The sequence below is a fragment of the Ambystoma mexicanum genome, chromosome 12 (genome assembly GCF_040938575.1).
Source record: "Ambystoma mexicanum isolate Mex_15411 chromosome 12, UKY_AmexF1_1, whole genome shotgun sequence".
Classification (NCBI taxonomy): domain Eukaryota; kingdom Metazoa; phylum Chordata; class Amphibia; order Caudata; family Ambystomatidae; genus Ambystoma; species Ambystoma mexicanum.
This window is the reverse complement of record NC_090936.1, coordinates 873,457,344-873,477,725: the sequence shown is the minus strand read 5'-3', so window position 1 is coordinate 873,477,725 and position 20,382 is coordinate 873,457,344. Positions and strand designations below refer to the sequence as shown.

Sequence of the window (20,382 nt, the reverse complement as noted above, 5' to 3'; positions counted from 1 at the left end):
CTATAAAGTCAGCAGTGTCAAAAAGTGTCTTGTGCTGTGCAAATACGCAATTTAACTACATCCAACACTCCATTCATTCTCACCACCACTCATTCATCCACATGTTATCAACAAATACATCCAACATGTTTCTTTCCATATCATAAAGTCCAAAATTACAAGGAAATTCGCCAGGGACTATCTGGGGTAAATACTGTGGACTGTAGTAAGCATATGCAAAACAACAATACCATCGAGAGTTTATCCCATCTATTAGAGAAACAATCTAAATTACATATGGCAATACAGTAGTGCTTTGAAAACACCTCATACACCTAAAGAAGAATAGAAGATTGAGGGTGCGTCCAGAATGCGACAACTGGTAACACAGCGTATCACCTGCAATAGAAAAGACAATGGGGTCAGTGTCCATTTGTCTTTTAAAAATATGTCTAGAAATCAACAATATGTGCTCCCGGTCTGGTAAATCAGGCGGGACAATGCTAAAAGGGCAACCCAGTTGCCTATCGGGCATGCATTATTAGAGAGCAATGCAGAAGGAAAGGCAAAGCTGAACAAGAATTCTACACTTTGTATCGTCATTATTCACAACATCTCGTCTAATGGTTGTGGATTAAACTAGAATTCTGTGATGGGGTTGAAGGCGACATATGCTATTCAACTGTATGATTTAACTAGTGATTCCTACATATGCGCCCTAATGACTAGAGGAAAAAGTTTACCATAAGCCTTTTGACTGAAGATTCATGAGGGTATACTGGAGGATATTGGAAGGACAAATTACGGCCTTCATTCATACAGCAGGCCATCAAAAATGGAAGCAGTGTGCATGGGAAGGACCCACAAGTTGTGGAAAGAAGTATCTGTTGAAGAGCACATAGGGAAATCGGTTATAGAGCTACACAGGGCTTCCTTGTGAGGTTGATCCGTTTAAGGTGAAGTGGAAAAATACAAATCACGGCCGTCTTAAACAGCACATTCTGTTGACCTTGTTTCCGATATGAAAATCCTCTGTTCAAGGCTTCTATGGGCAGATTTTATGCACGGCTGCCTGGTGTGCTCATTGGGCGGCGACGGTGCTGTACACTGTCAATAGACGAATTACATTGTGCAGTGACTGTCAGCTCGATGTGCTGTACAGCTCAGCGTTACGGCGGGCTGTGAAGAAGAGGGAAAGAAATTCAGAAATATTGGCGGGCAAAGACCACGCCACAGGTCTTGTTCCTGTTAGCCGTTGCTGTTTCCTCAAGATTCACGAGCATGACAAGCATGCCGTCAAACAGACGAGGAGCTTACCCAAAGTGTATTCTCTGCCGTGCACAGACTGGATCCTGACATGTCTGGACCCGGAAGTGTGAGGTCATGTGCCCCGCATGCCGTCTGAAATACTAGCTTGTACGTCAACCGGTGTTGTTCTCCATTGGTTGGGGTGGTGCCAAGTTAAACTACTTAGACACACTCTCACCCTGACAGAACACTAGCCACTTCCACTCTGGATGAGGCAGGGGGCGATGTGTCCGCCATTGTTCCATTAGGGTTAAGGATCTCTTTGTATTACAACAAGAGGAAAGACCACCTATTACTAGGTGTGGCGGTGAGCATATGAGATCCAAATTATTTGTGATGCCACCCGCACAAGAAACACGCGGCAAGACAAACTTGCTCTGCATATTTAGTTATCAGTGTGGAGGGCTCAATTCGGTTACTGGGTGGTGGAGGGTGTGCACAAGTAGTTAACCCCTGTTCCATTTGCAAAACAACGGACATTGGTTGACCCAATGTGCGGTTGCCATGGAGGTTGACAGTTGTGTTGGGCAAACAGGTACATTCCTGTGCATTTACACGTGAAGCCAATTAATTTTTTGATTGAGGCCAGATACTGTGTTTTTGGTCAAGAAAATAATGTGTTCTTCTTTGTGCAATAATGTGTTTTTGTCTATATTTACATCCATACTTGGCAACAGCTTGTACAGAACTGTCCGCTTAAAATCGTCAGGTGTATGCATGTTTTCTACGCAATGGTCTACCATAGGGGCATTGCTGGTTCTATTTTTAAGACAGATCTTGTGTTCCCCAATTTTTAATTTGACTTTTCTGTCGGTTTTGCCGATGTAGACTTTTGGACACGTGCACCAGATTGCATAGATCACCATTGCTGAATTATAGTTGGTGTGCTTCTTAATTTGACTTTCAGATACAGACCCTTAAGTGCTGGGGAGCCCAGGGGCAGTGCAAGGGCAATTGGATGTGCAGGAGCATGGGCCCAAGTTCAGAGGGTGACCAGGTGACCAGTGCGCGGATCAGTCAGGTGCATCAGCAGGGGCGATGAAGAGAGAAAGCGGAAGCAAAAAGAAGGTCTTGAGTTGCTTCCGGAACCGGAGATGCTTCTGCTCAAGTTTGAGAGAGGCAGGGAGGCTGTTCCAGAGGGAGGCCGCAGCCGAGGAGATGGATCTGCACCCAACTCTCTGCTTGGAGAAGCATCTGACCCCCGGAGAGTTGGAGGTGGGTGAGCAGAGAGCTCGAGAAGGATGATGTTTTGGAAGAGAAAGTTGGAGGTGCCATGCCCCAGAAAGCCTTGTGGACAATGCAGAGGGTCTGGAAGTTGATCCGTGCAGCCACAGGGAGCCAGTGAAGAGATTGCAGAGCTGGAGAGGTACAATCCCTTGGCTTGAGGCCAAGGACAGGTCTTGCAGTCCTGTTCTGGATAAGTTGTAAAGGTCAAAAAGTAGAGGCAGGAAGCTTTAGAAAGAGGCTGTTGCAATAGTCCAGCCTAGTATATTGTTGTTCCCAATTCATAATTGGTTGAGGCCTGTCATGAATGCTGAAACTGCTTTATTAACATTTCTCTGGGATTTCTCAATGTTACCAATCTGGTGGTCCATCTCCATTGTTGCCTCTGAGTGAGATTGGGAAAGATAAAGATGGTGTGAGGAAATAGTTCCATTAGTTTTTCATGTCTTGTTTCATCATTAAAGTAAGGGACACGTCTTGTACATTCCCCAAATCATTGGGCCTCATTCCGAGTACGGCGCTAACCAATGGCGCTATTAACGCCTTGGTTGACGCCGTACCCGGAACGGCAGCGCCTTGGTGGATGGCGGAATCACCGCCCCATTCCAAGGTTGGCGGGGCGGTAATTCCCCATTCACCAAGGCTCTTCCCCATTCCCAAATGAGCCCCCATAGGGCTCAATGGGAATGGGGAAGATGCAAATAACGGTGACCGTTCATTACGGTCACCGTTATTGGCTTGGAGGCCCCTTTGCGCCCTCGACTTTAACACCTGCTCAAAGCAGGCGTTAAGGGCGAGGGCGCAGAGGGAACTCGGAGTATGGCGGTAAGGGATTACCGCCACCGGTCTCGTTACCGGTGGCCGCTATCCCTTACCGCCATACTCGGAATGAGGCCCATTGTCTCCACAATGAATTAGTATGATGTCTGGGTGCCCTGTACTTCTCAGACTTAACCTAGAACCAACACATTTCCCGCAATCCAAACTATTTAATTGTAAAATCTCTTAAACCTAGGTGCATGTTAATATTTAGTTTCCCACAAAAAGCCAGCAACCAAAACTGCCAACTGTCTCCAATCAGCCACACAGTTTTCAAACCAGCCATGATATCTGTAGTATTTCTCTGTTTCCAGGAAAATGATTGCTAGTTTGAATTTCTAGTTTGTATGAGAAGGGTATGTATGATGTGGCTGCGTTGTACTTTTTTAATTGGTCGATGGTGCTGTTGTTATAATATGCGGCTATCCAACAGCCGCCCAGCGTGCGGCATTGCTATTTGCGGGTAGATCCTCATATAGCCCCTCACACCCTCTGTTGTTGCTGCATCTAAATTCAGGCAAGTGACACCTCGTGTGTTTGTGGACATGTGGTAGCTGCAGCTATCCGAAATATAAGAGACTAAGGGAGTGGAGGAGGACTGTAAGGAGTGTAGGGGGTGCTGGTAGACATGTGGGAACAGTTTTTGGAGTTTGGTGGATTGGAAATGCATTTCTGAATTCACCGTTTTTGCGAACAGCCACGTTCATCGGCTAACATCTAGGAGGGGCTCTTGTATAGCCACGTCCATAAAAAAGTACATGCGTAGGTGCATCAAAACTATTCTGTGTTTCATTAATTGTGGCTGGAACCGTGGGTATATTTAAAGTTGCTGTAAATATACATTTTCAGTGTAATAATCATACTTTATGTGGATGATACAGTACAGAATGTTATTTGTGTGTGTTATTTCATGTACTTAGTTGTTCACTTATTTGATTTGAAGTTTCAAGGTCAACTTAGTTTGATTTGGGGCTTGTAGAAAAATGTACGTGTACCTGTGGCTACAAGTAAGCTTTGTAGCCGCGTTGAATATCTGCGGCTACGTTTTATGCTGAACAGTGTATGTGTTTTGGTGTTTCTAATTAGGTATTGTTAAAGTTGTTAATGTGTACTTCATTGTGATAGGTTGCAGTGAATATGTTGGCCGTTTCATTTGTTTTCTTTCAACATAGTCCTCTTTTAGTGGTTTTAATTTTGGAAAGTATGAAACTCCCCATTTTGTCTACCTTTCTCATTTTGACTGCAGAACTCACACTGTGCTGTTCATGCTACCTGTGATAAAAAAATAATTGGCATTAATCAGTTGTTGGTTACTGTTGTGTTGAAAGTTTGATTTGATAATATGTTGATAATGGGGCTCTGTGTTTTTTGTGTGTTTTTTTACTGTATCTGTTAACAATGAAGTGATGCTGTTGTATAAGTAGAAAACAGTTGGGAATAATTATTGAAAGTTGTTTGTTAGGAAAGAAATACAATTTTAGTGAGGTTTATGATATAAAATCATGAAGTATGCTTCTTATTTTCAAAATAAAAGATTTATCACAGAGCAGTAGAAATGTGATTTTATTTACAATGCTTTTTTAATCACTTATGGTGTGTGTTAAAGTGATTTTTGGGGTGATATAAAAATGTGTTTGTTTTAAAAAGATGTTTATTTTGTTGCTGGTGTGGATTGATATTTAGTGTTCCCATAGGTGTAGGTTTTGACTACTGTGAGGGCTTTAATAAAGACTTTGGGGCAGTTTCTGATGCAGGGATGCCCCCTTGGCTTTGGGCTTATTGCTATACAAACTCCTGTTATGTAAAACACTGTGGCCCTCATTACAACACTGGCAGTAACCCATGGCGCTATTAGCACCATGGTTGCTGCCGGTGTTGTAACAAGTCCGCCAATGTTCAATGGGGAATTACCACCCCATTCCAAGGTTGGCGGGGCGGTAATTCCCCATTGAACATTGGTCCTTCCGCATTCCCATTTTTGCCCCATAGGGCTCAATGGGACTGGGGAAGGCGGTAATGACGGTACCGCAAATTGCGGTACCGTAATTACCTCGAAGGTCCCTTTGCGGGTCCCTACTTTAAGGGCTGGTCCACACCGTTAATCCCTTAGCGCCAAGGTCGTAACGGCCCCCAATATGTGTTAAGGAATGCTATTTTAGTACACAAATTAGAGGTAGTAAAATGTTGGGGTGGTTTATTTGAAGTTTACAAGTGCAACTGTTTTGAATAGGAAATACTGTTTTTGTTTTAATGTTCTTGTTGCTGTACTGTTATTTGCTACAGAAATACTGGCAGCCGTCAATGGCAGTTTACTGGGCACACAGTCCCGGACAGTCCTGTGATGTCCACAAACATCTTAGATGTTCGGGGGCATCTATGCTTATTTGTGTATTACAGGGCTGGTGAAAAGCAGTTTTTGACTGGCTTACTACTTTGGCGCCACTCAATGAAACTGCATGAAATTCTGGAATTCCATTCGAGACCTGATTCTGAATGGTTATGCAAAGTGCGGTGCTGTTTTGTCAGGAGGAAACATAATTAGAGGGGGGGCCCCAAAATATTGTAAAGGCTTAGAAATGTGGTGCCAAATCTGCAGAAAAGTTTGGAAAAAGATTTTAGATCTCGATATAAACATTTTCGCAAAGTATGGTAGGATTTTGTCAAGGGGGCAAAATAAGAGGGTAGGTCTCAACATTTTTAGATGCTTATAGCTTTGTTGCCGTTTGATGAATGTCGACAAAGGTTTTCAGAAAGATTATAGACCCAACTTTGAATATTTGTGCAAAGTCTGAATTGATTTTGTCAAGTGGGGGCTAAGTTACATGATTATTGTATGAACATACATTGTGACACTTTTGAAAAAATAAAACATGGGTGGATTTCCAGCAAAGTCATGTAAGGAGCATGGGCAAGGACCTGAAAGCTTGGTTTTGCCAATGTGTCCGTGTTTTATTTCTTGACAAGTGTCATAATGTACGTACAAAAAATAGTGATATACCTTTGGTGACTCAGGGCAGTGGCCTGATTGTCCGGGTCATGGCATAAGGTCATGACCCGGACAATCTGGCTAATGGCCATGACCACAAGGGACAACCAATGGGGTTAAAGTGGTCATGTGCACCAGGGACCGGCTAGGTCATAAGTTTTTTGGAAATTGGGATAGCTTTGAATGGGAACAAAAAATGCGCTTGTGGGTACAGGTTGAAGTGCTGGATTGGATTGCAGCAAATATGCATGAGGAGGGTCAGCAAGAACTGAAAAGCATGGTTTTGCAACTATGTCCTGTGTTTCTTTTAAAAAGTATGAATGGTAAGTACACAACACCATGATGTAACTTTTTTCCCCAAACACTGATAGCACTGGAGCACTCTATTTGTAGAGTTATTAGAAATGGTAGAGAGGTTCAGAGAGGCAGCTTCATTTTTTGTGGCATTGTCTAGCTTTGTCTATGAACAGTGCGATTGCACGTTCGAATCTATTGACGCAGCCTTATCACGACATCTGTGCATACGACACAGTCCAATCAGCGGGCACCGAAGTTTGTAGGTGCGAATAACTACCACACACACAAAAATGAAGTTTACATTCATCATTGCTTTCTGTACTTGCTAATGAAAGGGTTTTCAGTAACTGCAAGCACTTTTGGCAATATAGCCCTTACATTTTTTTATTTTTTTTACTCCCTTTCCCCTAATACTACTTTTCTTTATTTTGTGATTTATTTAGTTTTCCTATTTTTAATTTTTTAATTTTTTGAGGCAGTGGCCCTCATTACAACACCGGCGCTAAACCATGGCGCTATTAGCACCATGGTTGGTGCCGGTGTTGTAACAGGTCCGCCATGGTTCAATGGGGAATTACCACCCCATTCCAAGGTTGGCGGGGCGGTAATTCCCCATTGAACCATGGCCCTTCCCCATTCCCATTTTCGCCACATAGGGCTCTATGGGAATGGGGAAGGCGCTAAGTACGTTACTGCAAATTGCGGTACCGTACTTAGCACCAAGGTCCCTTTGCGGGTCCCTACTTTAACGGCTGGTCTAGACCAGCCGTTCAGGTCTGGTCCCGCAAAGGGACCTCGTGGTAAGGTGCTAAGTGTTTAAAGGCGCTGCAGCCTTTTACGGCGCTGTTAAACACTTAGCGCCAGTGTCCTAATGAGGCCCATTGTCTTTTTTGTGTTGCTATTTAAATTGATTTACATATTCCTTCCCAATTGGACATTCCAAAATGTCTGACCATGAGAGTGCCAGCAGTGATGATGTTATCATTTGGGTTCCTAATTCATCGCCACCAAAGAAGGAGGCAACTGGGATGGAAACCACTGCTGACAGTCGGTGCTTCTTTAAAGTTAAATAACACTGTTCTAGAAAAGAGGCAGACAAAGGGCCTCATTACACGGAAGGCGGTGAGCCATGGCTCTATTAGCGCCATGGCTCATGCCGGTAAAATACCGCACAGCCTTGGCGGAAAGGGGATTTACCGCCCCATTCCAAGGTTGGAGGGGCGGTAAATCCCCCTTCCGCCATTGCCCTTCCCCATTCCCATTTCTGCCCCATAGGGCTCTATGGGAATGGGGAAGGCGCTAATTACGGCACCGCAATTTTGCGGTACCATAATTAGCTCAGAGGTCCCTTAGCGGGTTGGCGTTAAAGCACCAACACGCTAAGGGACCTCGTAGTAAGGCGGTAATGGTTAACGGTCACCGTTACCATTAACGGTGGCCGTTAACCATTACCGCCTTCCGTGTAATGAGGCCCAAAGTACTTTGCACATTCTGCAACAAAACACTACGCTTTGGGCCTTCCAATGTTCCATCTCAAAGCCTGGGAACATCTATTAAGATTAACGTTAATAATGACTATCATAAAGTGCACAGACATTATAGAAGAAAAATGCATGGGTTCCAATCTTTGCGTAGACGGAAATCAGCACCTCCTGCAGCACCTCCATTCACCAGTGCAACAATATTACAAACTGCAAATGAAGCTTCTACTTCAGCGGTGGCATCAACTGCACAGACTACTGTTTTACCAACTCCCAATCTTTCTGTGATGGCAGTTATCTGTAGATTTTGTCTTGAATTGGTAGTCAAAGGAGGTTCTACATTTGAGGAATGATAGAAGTTAATCGCTGTACCTGTAATTCTTAGTTTTTGTTTTAAGTGGCAGTTTTCCACACCTTTTTCTAAAATTAAAATAAAAAATATTTATATGTTGCTTTTAATTTTAGTTCCCTTTGTTAAATGTTTAATTCTTATGTGTTTTCCTCCCAACTTCCATTGCCCTCTTTCCGTCCCCCGAAAATCGCCCTTTTAAAGGGTCGCCTTTTAAGTTACAAAAACAGATAACATTGAACACAGACTGCACAAATATATTACAATATCTATTGTCATTTATTTTATGCAGTTTCAGTAATTGAAATCTCCCAATTGTTTGTTTGTTTCCACGGTTACACTCTTAACAGGGCGGTAGTTTAGCTGAGAATAAAAGCACTCCAGTCGTTGCTTGTGTTAGCTTTGCACGTAAAATCCTGCAATTCATTGGCTGATGCTGTAGCTGCACCTACCTTAACTCGGCACATTCCCATTGCAAAGCCAAGAGTACACATATATTAGAAGAGAAGGCATTCACAATGCCATAGAAAATTGCATTATGGGGATATAGTATTATAGGGTAGATCAACGGGAACACTCTGAGTTAAGCCAGTCCTGAGTTCCCCAATGCGTTGAATATCATGGGTTTTGTTGCTATACATTTCTTACCTTAACTGATCATTAATTTAAGTTTTTCCTTGAATATATATAGATATCCCTATAGTTAAGTTGATAGCTTTGATTCATAGGAAATCTGAAAACACTATTGCTAATAACTGTTGATTTACAGGACGGATATGGCTGATATTTTGCAAACAGACAGTTTGTCATGGCTTCCCCTAGACTGGAATTTTTGGGAAAGATTTGTTAAATAATGAAAATCTTATTAAGAAAGCAAAATAATACTGTTTTTGGCTTACTCCCATTCATTTTCCCATACAGAAAATGTCACAATTGCGTAAAGTCGGAGCACAAAAACTACTCGGTGGATTTGGACCAAAAAAGAAACAACTTGGGCATGAAGCATTGACTTAATTTCTGGGACAGGCTTGGAGTTATTTTGTCCACAAGTTTTTAAAATATTTGATGGGGAATGGGGTGCTCCCTGCACCCGAAAATATAGCTATATCTCCCGTGGTGCTTTAAAGCAGAGAGGCTTTTCAGAAATTAAATGTCATTTTTTAACGAGCATTTACGGTGGTAATACTGGGGTGTTGCAAAAACAAAAAGTGCTCAAAAGCTATTTTGAGGAGGAAAAATTATTAAATTGCATCAGGCTAGAGGTGGGGAGGGGAAAAGAGGATAACGTGCAATAGGAGAGTTGGGGCTGGTCTAGGGAGCCAGCTAGAGTTTGAAAGTTTTCAGATTATCACAGGAATACTGGGGGAATCTCGCAAGATTACTGTGGCTACAACGGAAGATGCACTCAGAAAAGGAAATGTGTCACACGAACCAAAGAGTGAAAGGGGGTGATGAGAGAGGGCCAGGGAGGGGAAAAGCAGCTGCGGGGTTTGGGGGGACCATGGAAAGAGGAGGAGAGCACCTGGTGAGTGCCTGTGAGGGCAGGGAAGAGTTTTTGATTTTTTAGCTTTTTCTCATTATCAGGGAAGTTCATTGCCGCTGTATGTTTAGTTAATTTCCAATCAAACTTTCAACACAACAGGGGACTAGTGGGGGAATCCTGCGGGAATCGGAAGAGAGTGGAAAAAAATAACATTTACACCTAATTCTCACAAAGGAACCTATTGATGCAACATGTACAATGGTCACGCCCGTAGGCTATGGCTAGTGGGCCCAAAGGAACGTATTGGTGCAAAACATACAGTGGCCACAGCCAAAGGCCATGGCTAAGGGGGTCCCAAAGAAACCTGTCGGTGCAACATGTACAGTGGGCACGGCATGGCTAGTGGGCCCCAAAGAAACCTATTAGTGCAATATGTATAGTGGCCTAGCATTGTTAATTGGTAAGTTCCCACAAAGCCCAACAGAATCCTGCATATTCCTAATTAAATACTACGTCATATATGGTATAAAGTTTCAAAATCACGTTATAGTCAAACTGATCATATGGATTTTGGAGGTATGTCTAATAGGTATATCACAATCAAATGCTAAATGCAGTGTTACACAATAGATGTTTCAAAGGCATTAATAATACTCCTAAAAATAGTGCTGCTCTACATACAAGAAGATTCTTCCCAAATTCTGACTGAAATTGAAGATTAGATATTGCTCATTCAAGCACCTCATATGGATTGGCAGCTGATGTAGCCTTTGAGCTTCTTTATCAAGCACCGCAATCGCCACACTATTGGAGCTCATCACCACATCAACTATCCACCAAAATAGTTTGTCATGTGTATTATTCTGCTCAATATAATGTTGGACCAATGGAGCCTCACTCTTTACACATGTAATTCTGGAATTATGCTCAGACATTCTTGTACGAACTTCTCAAGTGGTTTGGCCCACGTATATCAAATTGCAAGGGAATTTTACACATTTGATAGCTTTCCTAGTCGTGCAATTTGTTATAGTTCTTAGTTGCCAATCTTTAGTGTGAATTTTGAAATATAGTACTTTTCCAGTGAATCTGCATGCATTACATGTCCCACAAGTGTAGTGACCCACCACTGGACCTATGTTTCACATTCTACAACTACTTGATGTTGTAAAGTGTTTAGAGTATACTAGTTCATCTTTCAGATTTCTAGCTCTTTTGAGGGTGGACCTACGGACTTCCACTTATGGCATGTGTAACTGAACAAGAGGCTGTTGGGAAGAACTCCCAGGTATGCCAGAGAGATGCTGGAAGTCCGTGGACTGGAGAGCCCAACACCCTCCCCAGGATACACGGAGGACTCAGTCAACGGCAAGTTCAAACTGTGGTTTGTTGTTACAGACAAATCCTAAAGGGATCAGCACAGGAACAAGGACAATCCATGCACATCTCGCTCTTGCTCGGCTTGCAGGCCAGTTTTACCATCTGGTGGCATTAGTGCCACATCACAACTTGGGCCCTTCTCCAGAAAACCTATCAGGCCAAAGGATTGGGCATTGAGTATTTTACCACCTATAGTGGACATTTTAGATGTTATTCCACTGGCCCTCGCATGTCAGGTGGATGGCTAGGACCATCCCCAAGTCACTATGATATGATATGATATGATATGATATGACACAGGATTTATAACGCGCCTATACACAAGTGTTTCAAGGTGCGACGAGGCAAGGGAGAGGAAACAGAGGGAAGACTGAGACAACGATCTTACTAGGCCAGGTGCCATTGAGATCAGGCAAGGGCAGGGGAGGGTGGAGGGGAAAAGTGCAGGGGGAAAGGGGAGGGGGCAGTGCAGTATATAGGATAACAGTAAAATAAATAAAGAAAACTATAACAATATTGCAGTGTTGTGGATTTACCGTTGCTACCTACCCCAGGATACTAAGCTGTGGTTGGCTAGAGCTGATGTCCCCAGGCCTGGGATCTGCAAAGATTCTCAGCTCACTGTGTACCTTTTCATGGTAATGAGAACAAATATGTGTCTGCATTGTAACTTGTGTGTACCACCTTAGCTTATGAGAGTGCTCTCCTGATCGATGCAACACTTGTAACATATTGTTGCATACTTGTCATTGTCTGCATCTGGAAGCCTGGGGCCAGCTCTCCTTTTCCACCACTGATCGATGTCCATTGTCTGCTTCAGCCGTGTTACGTGTTCAGCTGCCACGAATTTGAGCTGTGCAGCTCTGAATTATGAGGATTTTATCACATTTACTACAGCTGGTTCCTTTGTTGTCTGGGGATTGGAATGACATCTGTATCTCTTGGCCTTGGCTGCGGGTCCTGTCCCACACGTCTTGCTCTCTGTCCAGCCTGAATCAGCTCAGCTCGTCTCTTGCTGAGAGGCCTGTGGCCTGCTGGAATTTCCCCAAACCATTGTAATGCGGTTTCTACAGTGTCCATGCAATACTACATTCTACATAGATTAGTCAAACTTGGTTCTGTCCGGTCCCATAGGAGCTCCTGCAGTTCCATAGGGCTATTTGCATGTAAGCATCTGCAAGCTCTGCTCAGGATCTCTTGCTCCTTGCGGTTTCTGCTTTGCTGCATTTGGCTGGTGACAAAAATAATAAAAGCATTGACACTCTGTATGTGTCTGTCCTCTAACTATAGAACTGTAAGCTTGTGTTATTCATGTATTCGAGTACATATTTGTGTCCCGAAGTGCGGATAGCAAATGTGCTTCATGTCTGACGCTGCTATGTTGTGGTGTCTCTAACAACGCCAACAACATGGCATCGTGGTGCTTAGTCCAGACTGTCAATAGAGGTGTCCTTGATCACGGCCGGTGGCTCTTCATCCACACAGGCATAGATCTGTATGTCCCTGGGCCCTGGGTCGGTATGGCTGGCTGAGAGGATACCTCTCGACAAACTTATCAATCATGGGTCCATTGGGAATCTGTCCAAAATAGAATGGGCGACTGTGCTGTTTTCTGGCCTTCTTCCGTGTCATGAATTTGGTAGGAGGCGAGGGGGTAGTAGCATTCCCCATCCCTCTTTAAGGCCAATATTTTTTCACCACTCATTTAATTACTGTAGTATGGGGTCAAAAGATGGAAACACACGTAAGTGCCTCCTTTTCTTGCAGCTTATCTTGGCCAGTCAGTAGCACTTCACAAGGAGTTTCGGGCTCTTTTTCTGGACTGAGAGATGAGCTTTGTAGAATAACACCTCTCTAGCAGGCAGTTCTAGCTGAGTTGCTTGATACTTAAAGTCTGTAATTAATGTGCAGCTTTTTCACAACCTTAAGAATTGTCCGTACGGAAGATTAGCATATAGATGTTGGGTGTGGAAACTCTTATAGGGTAAGAGTGTATTACGATCAGATGGTTTTCGATATATAGATCACCATATCAAACTCCTACCTTATACTCTAATCTCCAAAGCCAGAAAATATATTTTAGACTTGGAATATTCACTGGTGAAGTGGATATTACAATTACATGTTTTAATCCAATAACAGAAGTCTTTCAAAGAACTTTCATCGCTGTACCAAATCATTATGATGTCATCAATATACCTTTGCCACTCTTTAATCTGTTCTCTAAACCCATTAGTTTCAGCAAAGATGAATCTTTCTTCAAATGTGGCCAATTATAGGGTTGACAGGCTGGGGCAAATGATGTACTCATAGCGGTGCCTCTCGCATGGAGATAAAATGTATCCTTAAATTTAAAGTAATTTTTCTCCAAGCTCAAAGTGAAACCAAATTTCAAGGCCCTAGTGTGCATGATTTCCGAGATATTTGCACCACAATGCACTGCACCACGCCACGGTAAGGCGGAACAGCAAGAGTGTTATGATGTCTATCTATAGAACCTGTTCGGAGATTGGGTACTTTTGCTAGTACATAATAAAAACACACTATACCTGCCTGGTTCAATTATATGCCCCATTGTCCTTCCAAAACAGATAGCAACCACTACAGTCTCTAAATGATATAATTTGTTAAATGAACACTTTCCTAACTATTGCCAAAGGTACACACATTGGAAGTAAATGGATACAATCATTGCAAACTGTTGGATATAGCTGTATATTGAGATTTTAAAATACATTTCTGTGACCACGACAATACCAACAATGTCTGCAAATATTTATATTCATTTTCTAGCTTCCATATTTTTGCAGCACAGCTTTTATTATGATTTGGTGTGCAGCATATGATATTGAATTCAGGTGATATTTTTGCAAAGGCTCAACGGTTTGCTTCAGGATGAATTATCTGATAAAGGGAATCAGCTCTTGGCCTATGTTAGCGTGACCGACCGAAAATATTTATTTTCAAACTTAGTTGAAGGATTAGCAGCAAAACCTGGGAAATCATCCCCTTTGTGTACTTCTACAGCAATTTGGGATATTACAGAAGGGGCAACAATATGCACTAGTCCACCTGCAGTCATGGGCTGTGCCCGTTGTTGGGTAAGGAAGCCTGGGACATCTCGATCATGGCTGTTGAGCCAGGGACACATATTCATTCAGAATCATTTGAAATATTACACTTTTTATATTAATAACATTAAACAAACGTATGAATTCTTTTTGCACGTTACCTAACCATACCCATATCATGTTTTGAATTAAAATATTGGTAAATTACCTTAATGTCCCACTGTAAGCACAGGCAACAAACAGCCCAGGAACTCCTGGATATGTGTGCAAAATATCCATTACCAAATATGGCAGAAGCTGAAAAAGTAATTGTTTAGATTCAATTTACAAGCTATTTATAAAATTGACTCTTTTGTGAAACATAACATATTTGGATATATATATTTTTTTCCACACACTGTTCTTATGAAACAAAATTACCTGTCCAATTGTGTCCTACTGAATATTTAATGCTATTAGAGGGAGGTGGGCACAACTTCAATAGTTCAAATCTCTACAATGTATTTCCTTTATGTAATCACTGCCAGTCTTTGGACATATTTTGAGGAGCAAACTGGTTGGTAAGATGGCAGGACATCTGGAGAAAAAAATCTAAAATGTGCAAAAGAAACTGTGTGGAAACCACACAGTTAGCCAGTCGCTCTCACTTTGTTCCCCTAACGGGGTTACCAGTATCTCAGAAAAAGTTCAGACAACAGTAAGTCTCTCTTTAATGATTCATGGTCAACTCTGTTGTAAATGATAAGTAACTTCAGAAGAAACACTTCCAAAAACCTCCTTTTTAAAAAAAACAGAGAACTTTAATATAAGAATAGTAGTTGAGGCCAGCTGTTGTCTCAGAAATGGCTCATGTGCCAATGCATTTAGGAGAAAATCTCCTTCATCGGGGCGGATCCCTAGCATATACAGTCATGAATTCAATATACAAGGTATTAATATTATCAACAATTAATCAGAAGTAAACATGATCAAAGTGAATAGTTGAATGTTATCAAACACATAAAATACATACCCAAATGAATGCCCAGAAGAGTACATGTGGAGACAATATAGATAAGTGCAGATGTTGCAGGGTGTCAAACATACAGTAAAGTCACTACATTAGGAAGAAAGAAAGGTAGATCGAGGTACATAAATGCAAGAACTAAGGGTCAATCTCTGTTACAAAATTAGGTAGAGGTTACTGCCTGAGCCATGCAGACTCTCAACTGCTCGTAAGGTTTTGCAAGAGCTAGCCTTGGGGACAAATTCTTCATGATTCATTCCTTCATTAAAGGGGGCACTAAAATGTCCATAGGGCCTAGAGCAGTGGTGGACAAGCTGTGGCCCTCCAGATGATGTGGCCTCCACCTACCATCATTCACTGCCAGCATAGTCAGTGTAGAGGTTGAGAATCAGTCACTGGGAATCCAGCAGTTACTGCTCATGCAACAGGCTGTAGTAGTTAGGCTATGAGAGAAGCAGAGACTCACAAGTCAGAGGCCAGCATGGTTAGGAAGGTTCCATGTAATAACGACCCTGCAAAAATGTCGCCTGGCAAAAAAGCTGCAAAGAAATTGCTGTTTTTTCCAGGGACGTTATTACATTGAGAATACGGGGCACACCCCTGCAACCCAAAACCTTATTTTTTCAAGGGGATCGGGGGACACTCCTGTAACCCCTGCTCCCCCACTCCCCTTGACCCTATATATATGGTCAGCATATATAATGTCACCACAACCTTTTCCCGGTGACATTATGTATGGCGATCATATATATGAGGATAATATTACGTGATACCGTTAGGAGGCTTTGCCCAGCATTAGATGAGGTTTGGCATTAGGATGTTTTAGGCTTTGGTGTGTTTAGCATTCGGTTTTCGCGGCATCTTCTTTCCACAGGACTTTCAACAGCATGGATCGTGGGACATTGCTTTGTAAAACAAGAAGAAATTAGGGTAATGGAAGGTTGTTATAACAAAGGATTTGGCCTGAGCAACACCAGAGTAGTGTGGCACACTGACAGTAATAGGTGTTGGGCCAATCTAGACAGGTTCTTGCAGAAGGAGTTCACTTGACATCAGAAACTGCGTTCTAATAATCCACCTGGCGGACAATGACCTGATAACAGTGGGCAGAGGCACATTGCTCCAACCTTGCCAGTTTGCTATCATTAAGATCCTTCAGGCACATAATATGGTCCAAGATAATAAGCAGACCCGTTTTGATATTGATATTTTCTTTGTATTGCGCTCGTACACAAGTGTTTCAGAGAGCGACGAGGAAAGGGAGGGGATAAGGGAGAACAAAACAACGATCTTACTAGGCCCAGTGACATTGAGAACGCGCAAGTGCGTGGGAGAGGGAAAGGGGAAAGTGCATGTGAGGGGGAGAAGTGGAAAGTGCTTAGCAAAGGAATTCAAATAAATAAATACAAAGATAAATAATAAATAAATAATAAAAAGCAACAAACAGTGGTGGTGCAGCCAGCAAGTGGCAAGTGATAGGTTTAAGGCAACAGACAGGGTGTGTCTGATAAGTGGAGAAAAAAGGGGAGGCAGTGTGGTTGGGTCGCAGGGTGAACAGGTACCTTGGCCCGAAAGTCAGAGGGTAACCAGGTGCATGATGCCGAGACAGAACAGATCAGCAGAGGAGAGGAGGAGCGAAGGCAGAAGCAAAGAGGAAAGTCTTGAGGTGCTTCTGGAACCGGAGATGGATCTCCTCAAGTTTCAGAGTGGTGGGGTGGCTGTTCCAGAGCGAGGCCCAAGTCAGAAACAGAGATCTACTCCTAGCTCGTTTCTTTGAAAAATGACTGACCCAGACGGAGTTAGAGATGAAGGAGTGAAGAGCTCTGGAGGGAAGGTATTTACAGAGGGACAGCTGATGGTATTTTGGACTCAGGCCCTAGAAAGCCTTACGGACAATGCAAAGGGTCTTAAATGTAATCCCTGCAGCCACTGGGAGCCAGTGGAGAGATTTCAGGGCTGGAGAGATACGATCCCAGGGCTTACGGCAAAGGACAAGTCTTGCAGTCCTGTTCTGGATAAGTTGCAAAGGGCGGAGAGTAGAAGCAAGTAGATTTAAAAAGCGGCCGTTGAAATAATCCAACCAAGAGAGAACCACGGCTCGAGGGACGAGTGAGCTTTTGGGGGAAGGAGAGCAAAGGCAGAATACCTCCGAGGAGGTGCAGTAGGAAGTTTGACTTTTTAGAGACATCAGAAATGTGGGCATAGAAGGAAAGCATGGAGTCAAAATTTTACCCAGATGTTCTTAGCCTCACAGGTGGGGGTAGGAGGCGGGCCAAGGGAGGCCGGCCAGAGAGTGACAGCGAAGGAGTGTGAAGGTGTGCCAATGTGGAGGATCGCCGTCTTGCTGGCGTTCAGGCAGAGATTGTTGGTGACACACGAATTCTGAATGGCAAAAAGGCAATCAGAGATGAGAGAAGGAGAAGAGGTGGTCAAGGGAAGCCTGAAAATGAGCTGAGTGTCATCAGAACAAGACTGAAAATTGGAGCAGAAGATGGCAATACAGTGGGCGAGAGTTGCCAGGTATTGGTTGAAAAGCCAGGGTGAGAGATTAGATCCCTTTGGAAAACCGCAGATAGAAAGGGAGATAGATGAAAGGAAGTACCCAAGTTGGACCTGGGAGGGTCGATCAGAGATGAAAGAAGTCAGCCAGGCCAGAGCCTGATCAGTGATACCCATGTTGTCACGGACACGGTTGAGCAGGATGCTATGGTTGACTGTGTCGAAGGCAGAAGAGAGATCGAGTAGGATGAGGACAGAGGAGATGTTAGAGTCAAGGTTGGAGAGCAGATCTTCACAGATGTTCAGGAGAGCAGTTTCCATGCTTCTAGTAGCTCAAAAGTCAGACTGATGGTCGTGGAGACAACCAAAAGAATCAGAGTGAAGGTTGAGCTGCGAGATGGCCAGCTTTTCTAGGAGTTTGCCAAGAAAAGGAGTGATTGCGATTGGGCGATAGTTAGCCAGACAAGAAGGGTCAGCTGTGGGTTTCTTGAGAAGAGGATTCACAAGAGAGTGTTTCAGAGGGCAGGGGAAGGCTCCTGAGGTAAAGGAGAGGTTGCAGAAATCAGCTAAAGCAGGAGCAAGGGTGTCAATGTCGTCCTTGATGGTTTTGGAAGAACAGGAAAGAACCTGTTTTGACGAGACTTTCATAGATCAGATTTGTCTAGGGAAAAGAGAGAAGGACAAGAAAGAGGGTGGGTGGATGGCTGTAGGAGGGCCAGAGATCACCAAAGGAGAGGGTAGAAGGGGGGACGAGAGGGTGCATAGGATATCCTGGGTTTTTTAGATGAAGTGAGAGGCAAGGGACGTGCAAAGGTCCTGGGAGGCGACAGGAGAGGTAGAGATCAGCAGGGTTGGCCAGCTCTTTGCAGATTTGAAAGAGTTTGGCTGAGTTATTAGATGCTGCAGAGACACAGGCTTGGATGTGGGCTCTCTTCTTAGTGTGGACAGAGAGTCAGTTTTGCCTTTGGAGCAGGCGATAGGCCAGTTTGTCAGAGGATGAACAAGAAGCCCTCCATTTCCTCCCAGCCACCTTACACTTACGTGCAGGGTGGCAAGTGACTCTATTGATACAGCCAATGAATAAGTCAAGGAGGGAAAAAATAGCATTTTTGCATTAGTACAATGTTTGTCCTAGTCCAAGTCTTTTGCCCTGATGAAAAAGCCCTGATGAAAAAATGCATTGAAAAAAAGTTTTTTTGCACTAGGTCGGTTGTTGCACTAGTGCTAGCGTAAACTTTCTGTAAAACCAAAACATGTTACAATGCAGTGACATACAGCCAAAAATAGTTATTAGTATGAAATTTGCGGTCACACTTTTGAATACTTCTGATTTTTGGGAAATGTGAAGGAGACACTTATTTCGTGCATTAAAAACAGTACAGCCATATATATCCCTAGCAGCAGAGGTGTCGCTAGGTATCGGCTTGGGGGCCTTTAGCCCCAGGTCTTTTGGTTGTAGCCCCGGATGGAAGCACAGGGACTACAACCAAAAGGTTTGCTTGCTCTGGAGTCCTGACATTAGCATAGCCCTGGATCTTTCCAGACCTACCAGTGGTCGAAATGGGTGGGAGCGGTTGGGAGCGGTGCTCCTCTACTTCTTTTAAATATGTTTTACCGTATCTATACTTTTATTTTAAAAAGAAACCGTTCTGGAACGGTTTCCTTTTAAAATAAAAGTGCAGGAAGAAGTTGAAACTTGCACTTTCAGTGCACTGCACTGGACGTGCCTTTAAACAGCAGGTGCATGTGTTTTGGGGTTTGTATTGTGCATGGGAGGGGGCGCGGCGATGGGGTTTGTGGGGAGCGGTTCAGGCCAGTAGGGAACATAGTTCCACTACTTCTTTTCGTACACTCGACCACTGAGCAACACCCTTGGTAGCATGCAGTTGATTGCTGCGAGTGGAGCGGTTGGGGGCAGAGCTCCTCTACTTTTTTGAATGAAGTTTTACTGTTCCTAAAATTTTATTTTAAAAACAAACAATTCCCGAATGGTTTCGTTTTAAATAAAAATGTAGGAAGAACTTGAAGCTTGCACTTTAATGCACTGCCCGGAGCGCATTTGTTTAGGGGTTTGTATGGCATGTGGGAGGGGGTGTGGGGATGGGTTTGTACAGAGTGGGGGCAGGACAGTAGGGAACAACATTTCGACTATTTCTTTTCCTACACTACGACCACTGGTTATGGATAATCAGCACATTGCGTACATATGTGCATTACACGTTAAACGTCAGGATAGCGCAACTGTCACCCACCAGCCAAAGCGACGGCCCCCATAATCCTGGTTACTATATTACCAGGCATCTGTGTGAGTGAAAGCGACCCACAGCTCGCTAGCTCACACGCAACGCCTGAACAGTAATTCAATTCTACTGTGCCTATACAAGTACATTTCAAGTGCACACTTGCTGTCGAATACAGCCCAGGAGCCAGATTACAGAAACGCTGCATCAGTGCAAGAGCAAAGTTTGAACTGTATTAGCACTAGGTCAAAATTTGGCCT

At 43.4% G+C, this 20,382-nt stretch overlaps 1 protein-coding gene across 1 annotated transcript in view; it reads right to left on the bottom strand.

Annotated features, from left to right (window-relative positions):
* Nucleotides 1-20,382, bottom strand: part of LOC138514086 (sodium-coupled monocarboxylate transporter 1-like) — a 606,141-nt gene that overhangs the window by 363,550 nt on the left and 222,209 nt on the right. Inside the window, exon 8 of the mRNA XM_069629351.1 lies at nucleotides 14,586-14,674. Coding sequence (XP_069485452.1) covers nucleotides 14,586-14,674 — 89 coding nt within the window. The remainder of the gene's footprint in view (nucleotides 1-14,585; nucleotides 14,675-20,382) is intronic.